Raw genomic sequence first — 13,200 nt, forward strand, 5'->3', positions numbered from 1 at the left:
TATATATATGGGGAATATGCCAGAGGTTAAAATAAACCTGAACTTTCCTCTAAATTTCCACTTTAAGTTGAAAACAATGATTGGTTAGTCACAAACATAATAAGTCCACAACCGCCCTCTTGTATTGAGGGTGGCAATTGTCTTTAAAATAAATATCACTTCTCCCTCCGTCTTCTCTCGTTTGCCTCATAAATATCGTTTCTAACTTGGTTTCTGTCTTGTGCAGGTTTTGGTGGAGGTGGCACGGAGTCTGGGGATAAAGTGCCATGTGCGAGGGACCATGCTGACTATTGAGGGGCCTCGCTTTTCCTCGCGGGCAGAAAGCCTGATGTTCCGCCAGTGGGGTGCTGATGTCATCAACATGACCACCGTGCCAGAGGTGGTCCTCGCCAAGGAGGCCGGCTTGTGCTATGCCAGCATCGCCATGGCAACAGACTACGACTGTTGGAAGGAACATGAGGAGGCGGTGAGTGGCGGGCTGGAGGTCCTAACTGCCGCTTTCATCACTTTGATGTTTCTAGTGTCCTTTATGTGCCTTGAGAGCCAGTGACAATGCATGATGCCCTCTTAATGCGCTGTGGTTGACATCATATCCTGCCCGATCTTTGTTCTATTGTACAGCAGTGAGTTCGGTGGAATTTTTATTTGTATCAGCCTCAAAATTATTTTTGTTTACCACCTTAATGTAGTTGTCAATATGTAGCCTTGAGCCTACCCCTTGTAGCCCTGAGCAACTTTTTGGGTAAAAGCGGTCGGCAGCTATCTGTTGCTACCGTTTGCCTCCAGGGCTAGAATGTTTGCTGTTGCCTGGCAGCAGTGTCAGCTGCTCTGGGCACTAATCTGATAATCGTAACCGTCCTGATGTTCGTTTGTACATATAAAACATGGTATTCTCAGAGCAGCCACAATGAGCAGTTTGGGAGGGTTAATACTGGGCCTATAAACTACTTGCATTACTGGATAATCTGGGCCGAGCATCAGTTCAGATCGACATTCCAGACAAATCTTGTCTGGAATGTACCAGACAAGAGGCGTGAAACAAGGGTGGATCGGCCTAAAACTCCTGTAGTGTTAGCTCCGCCTCCGCATATCAAATCTGCGGACTTCCCTGTTGTGGGTTAGTCAAGTTAATTTGTTGGTGTAGGACACTGCATAAACAGGTAACCTCAGTATGCTTTTCAATAATTTTAGAGATACATTTAAGAGGTGAGATGGGCAATACATAAAAATATTCCACAGCCACCTGTACGACACACACATACATGAAGTGCAATTCCTGGAACAGGAACACACACTCACTATTGAAAGCCTAAAAGAAACAAAAAGTTCACTTGTAAAGCTGCGGTTGCAGCAGAATTCAGGTCATCGGGCAGTTTTTTTTCTCTTCAAAAGCTTCCACGGCCGCAAAATGCACCTTAACCTGAGTTTTAGCTGCATTCAGGAAACTCATATTTGACGATCTTATTGCACTGTAGCTAGTGAGCTGGTCAGAACTAAGTGGCAGCAGAGGTGCCAGAGACCATGAAGAATACAAACCTTTCGTCATTCTCAAGACACTCGCCAGAAGCTCATAAAAAGCCCATCAACGATAAGATAGCTAGAAGCAGGCAGCCTTGGCCAGGGCACTTTATATCAGTGATAACCAAGGAAGGCCCCAGGAACATCTGATGGTCTGACATTCTTTGAAAATACTGCAAAAATAATTCCTTCAGATAAAATGATGTAGCTCCATTTGGGCCCTGTTGCCACTTGCATTTGTATGTCTTTTGGGTGATCTAATTACAAGTTGACAGGTCTAAGTACAGGTGTCAATGCATCCAAGAGGCATTTAGTGGAATCCAATAGCTCAGACCACAGTCAGAGGTGGTCTGGGCTGCATGTGGAAATGCAAATGTGTCCTGGATTCCAACGAAGAGCTACCTATTCTATTGACGCCCTCTGTGTACACAGAGCTACGTCCTTATTTATCCGGCAGTGGTGTCATGTAAAAGTGTGACAACAGACAAAACGGCCATTTCTCCTTTTTCTTTTCATTTCCAGGCAGGTTTCGGCTCTAGAGGCACGTTGCCACCTCGCGTTGGTTAAAAACAGCACCGCATTTGGTCTCTGCAAATGGAAATGTTGTGTGTTTGTTTGCATATAGAGTGTGGACGTGAGAGACACATTCAAATACCAGGCGTCAACTGACTTGTGATTGGATCACCCAAGACGCATGTTAATGCCAGGTGTGAACAAGATGCACAAATGTGGGCCACATGCGGTAATCAAACAATTATCGCATAATTATATCCAGACCTCCCAGGATGGCTCTGAGACAGTGGAAGGCCTGATGGGATTGTGACGCAGCTCATGTCATCTGTCGTCTCATACACAAACATGATGGCAGCCAGGTGGTCACATCTACAGTTTTGCAGAAGTGCAGGAACAAATAAACAAGTCTTGGCTTTTATAATGATAAAGGTTTTAATGACTTAAAATAAGATTTTGATGTTTCCGTTTTGTTAGAAGTTTAGCACAACACCAAAATATTGCATCATTAAGAGAATAAAAAGACCTCTAGACCAGCTTGTTTGCTCTGATGGGTTCTCCACAGAGCTCTTTACCATCTGTGCTCTGTAAGCAGACAAGAGTATCTGTGGCTTCGTACAGCTTCCGAGTGACCTCCCCTCTTTCAGGCGCTGTGGATAATTCAGTTGATAAACTGCGTGTGGGCGAGTTTTGGCTTATTTGTCACCAATCCAGCCCAGCTCAAACTCCACTTCCGAGTTCCTGCAGCTGACCTCTTCCCCCTCCTGTTGCAGAACGCTCGCCACATCCTTCCGCTCACCCACCCCACCACCCCGCTCCCTCCCAGCCTGATACTACCTCCTGGCCTCCTCCCCCCCCACCCCCCACCTCCCTCGGTCGGCTCGCCTGCCAGCCTCCGGTGGAAGCCCTGCCAGAGGAGGTTGAGTCACACTTGAGTCATCAGCTTCACTGTCTTCATCCTGGCAAACACCACAAAAACACGGACCTAGTCTTTGAGTGTGACATAAAAACAAAGCGCTCAAGGGAAGGGTTAATGAGGGTCACAGGAGGTAGACATGAACACAGGACGGAACTAATGTCGTAACTTACTGTACTGTGTACACTGTCTATCAGGCTGACTATGTTTTTTGGAAGGATTAAATATATACTCTAAACGCAGATATAGAACAATGTGTTATCTTGACCGTGTGACTGAGACCTCCATTTCAAATGTGATTAGAAAAGATAATTAGCCATGCTTATTGTGCTGTTTTGATTTCTATTTCTTCTCTTAGTGGTGTTAGTCAAGACTCAGGACCTCATTAATAACACATAATGAGTCACTGGTATAAAGAGCACAATTGGCTGTTACAAAAACAACATGCTGCTTCTCACATCTGCACTTAGACAGATTGTTTCTTTAAATTTGACAGCTTTTTCTGTGGCTTAGTCGCAGGATCTGTTATAACTCGAGGTTAAACTTTCTTTGACAGCTGCTCACTCTGCTGCCCAGGACTGAGCTTGAACTTGTCCTAGTGCACATGCATTATAGTGTGTTTGTAGAGTCTAAAATAGAACTTTAAAGGGTGATTATTTAGCAGTGGGTGTAACGGTACCCAAAATACACAATTGCGTAAATACATTTTTTCCCCATTTTTTTTTTTTTCAATAATTGAAGATACTGTGACGAATTGACCGTAATTCTTATTGTAGCATATGAGGCACACAAATGCAAAAGTAAGAAAGGACTCATTTTATTTCTATAAAGTATAAAATAATAAATGTCCACTTACGTAAGTGCAAGACAAGTATCGCTGCTTTTCTCTCTCTCTTTTGTTTTGTTCTTTTCTTTTCTGTCAACAGAGGAAACAGCCCCCTTGTTATTTTTCTATTAATTGGAACAGTACTGTGTTCAGTGTGAGTTCCAAATTATGGTCCATCAATTGACCTGTACAGTGTGTGCAGAGAATTCTCAGACTGTGGCTGCACAGAAAGGCGAATTAGGACATTAACTCAGGCAGTGTGAGTTAACACATCGTACAATAAAGTTGGTACAGAATCTGTGCAGCTTTTAAGGTTAACCCTGCTAACATGTATTAACGGATGGACAACAACGAGTGCGCAGCCGAAACATTTCAGATGAAGCTTGCGCTCCCTTTTTTTATTTTACAAGTATGTCGACATGAATAAACTTTGCACAGTAACGGTCCGACATGAATACATGTATTGTTCCTGTTATTCAGTAGCGTCAGTCTGTTTTCAGTGGAGTTGCCTTCTAACATCATGTTCTGTTTTTACTTGGTTTTGTTGTCTAAAAGTGTTGCCTAGCAAATTTGTATTAAAAACCAACACAATTTATAAAGTTATTTTACAATATTTGGTATCTTTAATGAGTTTTTTAAACTCTACATGCTTTAGCTCTTTCTTTACATATGACTCTGATATTCATTTTAATATTGCAGCCATTTAACGATATTGCTTGGACCTAATAATATTTTTTCTGGTGATAATAAACCAGTGCTATTAGGATATTCACATCAAGATTGCTGCTTCACCAGTGAGTTTCCCCTCCAGTTAAAGGAAAGGCTGCTGTTGTATTTTCATGTCAGAAAATCCTAAAAAGGGGCCAAACCATGTCTTCAAAATACGGTGTGCTTGAGACTACAGATGGCTTCAGCCATTGACAAAGTATTGACACAATAAACTGATTGTTTTTGTTTCAAATTGTTGAAAATAAGTGTAAACAATATCACCAAATTTATTCCAGAACTTAATTGAGAGCCCTCCTGCATGTAAAATCTGAAAATGATTTAATAGGTTGGTGTCTGTCTCTACATCCTGCACTGCTGCCAGAAAGTCAATCGAGGTGTTTTGGTTTCATGCACTCTTCTTCACAGTGCAGACATTTTCTGTAGAGCAAATAAGGATACATGTCAAGATCATTATTTGGGAAACACACAATTACTGTGACATTAACAGGATGTGAAATTTGCACCACTGTAACTGATTCCTCTCACATGGCTGTGTTTTTTTTTTTGTTTTGTTTCTTCCTCGTCCCAGGTCTGTGTTGACAATGTGCTGAAGACGATGAAGGAGAATGCCAACAAAGCTAGCAGTATCCTGCTCACTGCAATACCCCAGATTAGTCAGATGGACTGGGCTCAGACAATGAAGACCTTGAAAGTAAGCTGTCAACTTTATGATGATTCATTTCCACTCAGCAAGACTTTGGAGAAGTTATGAAAGAGGGTCTGTGTACCTTCTAGTTGACTATCTGGAAGTGACATCTCATTTATTATGTTTTCAGTTTCTTCTTAAATGTTGCTTCAAAAGAACAATCGTACCATATGGTGCATGATCCCTGGGAAAACACCACCTGTTTATAAAAGCGATTTCTACTATGAACCACTTCCATTTCCGAGGTTGACTCAGACGGTGTGACACATCGCACTGTGCTGCACCTAGACATGCACCATGACCGATACATGTGAAGGTTTTTTTGTAACTTCACGTTTGAAAAACACTGAATGGTGTACACGCACATTCTTCGCATCTATGTACAACAAGTTTTGAAGATGCTTGTGGTGCTTTGAATTTGCAGTAACGTAAATTGTTCAATTTCAATTCAAAATGTACCTTCCGTTTATTAGAAGTACCTCCTCTTGGGGGCGCCGTGATAGCTCAACTGGTTGAGCTGGCGACCTAACGTACAGAGGCTGTGGTCCCTGACGCAGCGGCCGTGGGTTTGAGTCCCGCTCATGGCCCTTTCCTTTAAGTCCCATTCTTCTCCCCCTCTTTCCTGTCTCTGTCTCGACTGTCCTCTATCTAATAAAGGCAAAAAGGTCAAGAAAATAACTTTAAAATAAAAAAAAAAACAAAAAAAACAAACCCTCCTCTTTGGAAAAAATGACAAATAACCTCCCTAGTCTTTCACTTATTTAATTTAAATTAAATTTTAATTATCATGATAAGCACTTCTGGTATGTCTCATGTTTTCCTCTCCGATTTGCTAAAGAAAATTGAGTTACCTCAGTGTCATGTTAAAAAAAACAGCTACACAACTTTGCCATTGCTAAACGTACTCGCTGTTGCTTTATACTGTTTGCACGACATCTATGGAAATAAAGCTGTTTTCTTCCTTCTGTTACAGTCAATGGCACAGTCTTCAGTAATGCTACCAAAGCACTAAGCGTGCTGAAAACAATCGAGTAGAAAAGGATAAGGATACCAGACACCGCCCGCACAAACTCCCGACACAGACAACGGACTCAGCTTTGCCTGTGGATTCGTCATCAGTGAATCACAAGAAAGTGCCTCACATAAATAATGCACACGCTGTGTTTTCAGCTGGATTTTCAGCGTTTTGTCTCGACTCAAAATACACATATAACTCCTCTTCATCCTGACTCACTTATTTTCTCTGGAAACTGTTACTGTCATCTTGTCACACGTTTGGGTAAAAACGATAACAAACAAAAAAAGATCAACAAAAGATTTTAAGTCGTAAGATTATAACTAGATATTTTGTGGCTTTATATTTTTTGTGGTCTGTAAAGATTTCAAATTTATATATTTGTTGCCTGTAAACCATTGGTGTCTTCACTTCTGTTATTACAGGATATAATAAAAAATAAATTTAAAATAAAAATGCTTTAGCACATGAATACTTTCTTACTGCCTTAGTTGCAACACCAACTTTTACTTTTTAAAGCTGATGTCTTGAACATATTTGAAGACGATATTGAAGTCAAACCTTTTAAATGCCTGTATACTCTTCTATAATAAGTCTTGTTAATAATGGGAATGTTTCTGTCTTTGCTTGCCGGGGCCCCTTTTTATATTTTGTGGAATGCTTTCATTTGTATTTCCACTTCCTGACTGTTGGGTTATTATAAACAGCATTTAATTTAGGATAGAATCTGCACTTGTACATGCAAACCCTTTTCCAGCTTTAATTAGATAATCTAACCAACAGCTTTTCAAAAACAGGTACTGACTGCATTTACTGACACACCTGGAAATGTTTGATATACTGTAAGATTTTGTCATGTTATGAAATGAGCATTTTTGTAAGTGTTTGGCCTTTTGTTACTACTCATGTTAGATCAGTATTCATTCCGTTCACCTTTTTTTGTTTCTGTCTGCATTTGCTGGACTTGAACGTCGTCACGACACACATTGCACAGAACATGTAGCCTCCTTGTATTGCATTTTCTTTCAACAATAATACATTATCGGAAATGCTCTCAAAAAAAAGTGTTCAATGAGTTGAGGTCATGCTTAGACAAGTTAATAAACAATAAAATCTGGAATAACTTGGACTGATTTAATGCATCTTATTTTGCAATTACAGATTTTAAAAAAAGTTTTGGTCACACTGAATGTTCCGTAAATTGCAGCGCAATTCAGAAGTACATTTCTGGACTTGATGCATGAGTGTTTGCAGGGAATCAATTTTGCATCGACTTTATGCTATGATTCTCTCTCCTCTTGACATATGATGAACTAAATTGATTGTTGGAAGAAGCAGCTGGCCGTGCTCGTGTTAAAATAGACCAATAAAGCTGAATTCCGGACCCAAGGGGGATTTTCTGTGCGCGATCAAACATCCCTTTAGAGCCACAAAACCTATTTATCTGAAACTGAACTGTTGTGAAACCAAAATGCATGGCCTACTTTGTTAAGCATGTTCATATTTTCAGAATGTTTTCTCTGTATTTAAAAAAAAAAGAAAAAAAAAAGAAAACAGCAACATGGCAAATAACTATGGCAGGCTGTTCAGTGGTACAAACGGGAAAAGGAATTTATAGACATATGTATACGACACAAAAGTCTAGCAGTGGACTCCCACCTTCAGACAAAATCAACACTTTTCACTGAACATGAATCATTAAATAAATTGACTGCATCAGCCTTGACCTTACTGCCGCGTTTAACAATGGAGTCGACTGAGCCTGTCATCTGCCACGTGCTGTTAGGAAAAACTATTTGGATGTATGCGATCTGTTTAAAAACCTGTTTAGAAAAAGCAAATCCAGGGAGAAGCCTTCCAAATAAAGTTGAAGTTGTTGCCCTGAGGTTATTGTACACATTGTTCACTTGGCGTTGCTACAGGCTTATTTTTCCAACACTCTTCTCTCAAATAACTGTATTCAAATGCCAAAGTCAAACCATTGCTTGATTCTCCAAAGTACGCCAACTTTCAGACAGAACATCAAGTACGGTCTCATCACCTTAAACACATAAACTTTCTGAAATGAAAGTTTATTAAAGTGCAAAATATCCCAGATCTGCATATCATTTTTGTACAAACAGGAAGTGGGACTCTGCAGCTGAGAGATAGAACGCTTACAGAATAGTGCATCAGTTAAACACTAATGTTCCAATGTGCAAAACATTTTCAATGGCTTTTACGTTATTTGGTTAAATATTGAACATGGATAGGCATTTAAAAAAAAAAAAGATCAGATTGTCACAAAAACCAAACAATCCTAATTGAAAAATACAACACAAACGCTCCTGTAAACTGTAACCTGCACCATGATTATTAGGTGGGAGTTAAAACTGCAGCAACAAAAAAAACGTCTATCAACAACAGCAATGGCGTTGTAGGATATTTGTCACACCAGCGTCCCTATACTCACCCACAACCCCGATTTCGTTAAGAATAAAAATAATGTTAGGAGTTCAGCAAACAACGGTCAAATAAATAAAAATGCATTTAACATCAAAACTACCAATGCGTAAATTTAGGCTGCAGGCCTCTCCAGGCCCCGCTCCTCTCCAGCGTCTCCACTCAGAACCAGCAGCAGCAAATAAAAATAAGACATATCACAGCCTTTTCTATTACTTTTTTTTTTTTTTTTTAAAGAGTCTCTAAGAAAGCGACAACATCTGTATGTCCGTTCTGTGCAGCCAAATCGATAGGCAGACGGCCTGCTTTGTCCCTGGCCTGCGGGTCAGCCATGAATTTCACCAGCAGACGCACGGTGTCCACAAAGCCCGTCCTGGACGCGTCGTGCAGCGGCGTGGAGCCGGTGGTGCCGTCCGCCACGTTGGGATCCGCTCCGTGCTCCAGCAACACCTGAGCCACCGGAGAGCTGCCCATCATCATCACCTTCACACCGGCAAGGAGCGTAAATTGAATTAGATGAGCACACTAAGGTGATTAAAAACACAATGTGTGAAACCCCCACGAACACAAAAATAAGCGCATTTGGGTAATTATCTTTGCTTTACATGCAGGTATTTGTTTTTCCTTTATCGGTGTTTAATTGCTTTATTATTATTTTTTGGGGGGGAAATATACAATTACAAGAAGAGCCTCGAGAGTCCGGCTGTGGGCCTGTCATCAGAAATACAGATATTTTTCCTTGGCGTGAATAAATGTGTTTGAGAGGAAACGAGCCGCTTGAAAGCTTCTATTCAGCTTCTAAACAAAAGAGCGTCTGCAAAAAAGCTCCACAAAAATAATTAGTTGAAATAAGACTAAACGAGAAAAGAAGACTGGATGTTTCTCCAAATGGCTTGACCACTAAGAGGTGACACAAAGGAAGCAGAAGTTCAGGCTTAAAGGCAAAATAAACAGAAAAATATGGATGTGATTACGCGCTGTGGACAGTCATCACATTTGGAGCTGCCGTGCCGTTCACCCTGCTGGAATATCTGTTTAAGTGATAAGGAGCATGTGTCATCTGGATATTTTATGGCGTTGTAGAGGGTAATTACTATATTACAAGATCATGTTCACTGTGTTTAATCTTTACTTTGCTTGATATGGTGTTATAAAGTAATAGAAACTAAGTAATCAGTATCCAACTCGGGCAGCCAAGGCTAATTACAATCTTACAGTTTCGTTTTATTTGCAGCTTAAACTATTACACAAATCCTAAATGAGATCTGCATTTTTTTCCCCCCTCAATAAAAACAGGCAGACTTAAAGTCCACGATGACTCGCGCGTCATTTGGAGAAGCGTTACTTTTTCAAAACTTGGGCCGAAAAAAACCCCAAACAAACCCAAAATAAAACAGGCCATCTTCAATTCCCCTGGTTGAGAAACTCTCTGCTGTGTGTGGGAAAAAAAAAAAGGCGCTCAGCAATCTCCCGCTGCTTGTCATCTGAACTTAACCCATTTCAAGTGTCGGTACGTTTCGTGGCTCCACTGACCTGCAGCGCGGTTCGCCCGAAACGGTTCACTCCGTTAACCGAAGCGCCTGCCAGCAGAAGATCCTCCACATCCGCCTTGTTTCCCTTGGCCGCTGCGGCTGTCAGATCATCCTGGAGAGACATCGCCGGCCGATGGATCCTCCGAGCCGGGCGCACTGCGCTGACAGGTAGCGCGGTGATGCTTAATTTCGAGGAGGAACAACAACAACCCGCCGCAGCGCTCCCGTCGAATAAACCTTTGAGTCTTTTGTGATTGTTCTCCGCCGTCTCCCCCCCACCGGGGCTGCTCACTGTGTCCGAGCCGCCGGCTTCTGCTCGGGTCGGGCGAGTGAACGGAGCATCGCCTGTCCAGCGGCTCAGTCGGTCGGTGTGTGTCTGGACTTGTTTTGAATGGGTGACGTCACGAGCGTTGCTGCAGTGGCGCGATTGTGCGCATGCGCAGCTCCAGCTGGATTATTATTTTTTTTGACAGAAGCAGAAGCGTCACATTTAGTTTCTGTTTCCTCGATCCTGCTTGCGGGATAAACGAGGCCAAAGTGTTGTCACGCGTTGTGAAGCCCCACGAAATCAAATCAGTTTTGTGGGCGGTTGAAGTTTTAAATTAAAAACGCGGCTGCCAGTGGATGAAAGCAACTAGGTAGGCTACATTTCCTACTTTTCTGTGGGGAGGCCGAGGCTGAGACATTTCTTTGAAAAGTTTTTTTTCTCCTCCACTACATTTTTGGATAACTTTTCACACAAACAAAATATAATCCACCAACGATTTATGATGTGTTAAAGGTGACAAAAAGGCTTCATTCATCCAGGAATGGAATTCACAAGCTTAGCAGCTGCATTTGTAGTAATTATTAGCTTCCCCAGCTGCAGCATTAAAGGATTGTTCTAAAAGTTCATTCTGGGTGAATGAGCAATCTCACCGTAGGGCTTTTAAACAGCAGTGTTGGAGCTTTTAATTATATCACATTATCGTCAATCAATAAAAGGAGTCCAGAAATGTACAGATTCCTCACTGTACTTGAATCCAACAAAAGGCATTAATGTGCCTACAAAAAGAAAAGGAAATTTGAGGATGTGTAGTTTTATGGCAACTGGTGAAGACCATGGGATGTGATCCAAAGGCCCACAGCAACTGTTAGGTGGATGTTAGAGTGAAGTTATTTTTTTGTGGAGCTTTTGTGTGACAGCTACCTGTAAAGAGATCAGTAGGCTTCCTGTTAAATGACTTTCATAGCCAAATGACAAGACAACAGAAATAACATCGTGGTACATACTGTAGGCAGCTGGGAGCATTTGCCTGGGACTTGGCTGGGCTTGTTGTCTGCCCCTGCACACACAACTCTGACAAATATGATGCAGTGACTGATTTAGGTTATCTGTGACAAACTGAAACAAACACAAGTATATATGAAGAGTTCATTTGCAAAAATAGATAACTCCATTTTTGTAGGTTTTCAGAAAACTTATTTATTTGTTGTTTGCTTGAGATAAAATCAATCAAACTGAAATTGAGTGGATTTGACTCAGTAGAAATGACAAAAATAGAGACAACTTAAGTTTGATTGATATTGTCTCACGTAGACGATGGAAAAGTGGGTTTTCTGAAGGTTTGTGAAGATGGAGTTATCTGTTTTTGCAAATGAACACTTTATACATATATAAGAAAATGGGTCAGTTTTTCCTGAGCAAGCTGATCTGATTTTTGTTAACGAGGCAATGGAAAAAAAAAAGAATCACCTCAACAGAGGCCTTCCACAAAATGACTGGGATGTCCATCTGTCTCCATGAAGTCAGACAGCAGTCAGTGTGTGTAAACAATAGCGGCTATATATGTTAAAATAAGCAACAAATGTGTGTCTTAGTAATGGCCGTTGTTGTCATAGTGAAACTATAATGTCCGTTGTTTAACCAGCTAAACCACGATGTCGAGCTCAAACGGTATTTTTAAAAATGTAATGGAAGATAGACGACCACACAATCGCTGTGTGCTCGGCATGTGTCAGGAATGTAACTGGTGAAAACTGGATAGAATGAATGGTATTTATTGAATAATGGTTGCTAGATATACCTCTGTAGTACAATAAAAGACATCACATCCTCCATAAGGTTGAAGCTGTGACACTGGGCTGAGACTGATTAAGTTTACTCTTGAAATGTGGTTCTTATTTTTCAATTAAACAGGATAACACACAGCTCAGGGTTCGTTTGCAGGTTTTTTTTTTAGAGGCAAACCTGCACTGGCCTGCGTATTTGTAGCCTGTGTGCCCTCAGCATGGGCAGTGTGTGTGTGCGGTGTGTACTTCTGTCAAGTCTCAAGCTGCTCATTATCTTATCTTAGCTGGGGTTTCTGAGGAAGAGGGCAAATTTTGAAACTGTCTTTCAAAGATACAGCAACTCTTGTGATTAAATGTACTTCTGATGAATAGTTTTTCGGGTGTTGATTAGTCAGAGCGGTTGCGAGCGGTCGTGGTTCCTGATTTTGTTTTCTGAATGAATAGAACACTTTTATAAAATAAAATCAGGAACCACGAATGTTCGCAACCACACTGACTAATCAACACTCGAAAACTATTCATCAGAGCAGTGCTGCATTCAGGGTGATTATATAGTGACGCAAATTAAAACTGAAAAATGTAAGTTATATTTTTAAGCTGAAGTAGTGACTCAGACTGTCGTCAAAGTCAGTGTCAGGTCAAGCACCGGCTATTTGTACAGCACATTGAAAACAACAGCCGTGTAAGCAGCTCCTCAGTAGACAAATAAGAAGTTTAAATATTAGGATTTAGACACTGCAGTGTTATTCGTAATGTTAATTTACCAGAGTAATTTAAATGTCATGGCTAAAACCCTACAAAATTATATAAAATACTAATTGTTGTGACTAAACTAAATGATAAGGTTAGGACACTACAGTATTATTAATAATAATTAGAATTACATACCTGCTCTCTGCCTCACCTGGTTGGGGTTAAAGAGGAGAGAAAAGGAAAGCAAAGACTGGATCGAATGGTGGGACTAGTACGGTCGTC

General features: G+C 41.0%; 2 protein-coding genes across 2 annotated transcripts in view; one reads left to right on the plus strand and one right to left on the minus strand.

The window, feature by feature from the left end:
• Positions 1–7,322, plus strand: part of mtap (methylthioadenosine phosphorylase) — a 19,821-nt gene extending 12,499 nt beyond the window's left edge. The window contains exons 6-8 of the mRNA XM_008287110.1: positions 227–466; positions 5,068–5,190; positions 6,158–7,322. Of these exons, the coding sequence (XP_008285332.1) occupies positions 227–466; positions 5,068–5,190; positions 6,158–6,196 (402 nt within the window). The 3' untranslated portion in view covers positions 6,197–7,322. The remainder of the gene's footprint in view (positions 1–226; positions 467–5,067; positions 5,191–6,157) is intronic.
• Positions 7,323–8,252: 930 nt separating this feature from the next.
• cdkn2a/b (cyclin-dependent kinase inhibitor 2A/B (p15, inhibits CDK4)) lies at positions 8,253–10,543 on the minus strand. The gene is made up of 2 exons (XM_008287122.1): positions 10,175–10,543; positions 8,253–9,124 (listed from the first exon to the last, which is right to left on the minus strand). Exons 1-2 carry the CDS (start codon positions 10,295–10,297, stop codon positions 8,873–8,875), a joined length of 375 nt encoding a protein of 124 aa, XP_008285344.1. The 5' UTR covers positions 10,298–10,543; the 3' UTR covers positions 8,253–8,872.
• Between the last annotated feature and the right edge of the window lie 2,657 nt (positions 10,544–13,200).

This window comes from Stegastes partitus, unplaced genomic scaffold, assembly GCF_000690725.1.
Source record: "Stegastes partitus isolate 25-593 unplaced genomic scaffold, Stegastes_partitus-1.0.2 Scaffold11, whole genome shotgun sequence".
Classification (NCBI taxonomy): Eukaryota; Metazoa; Chordata; class Actinopteri; family Pomacentridae; genus Stegastes; species Stegastes partitus.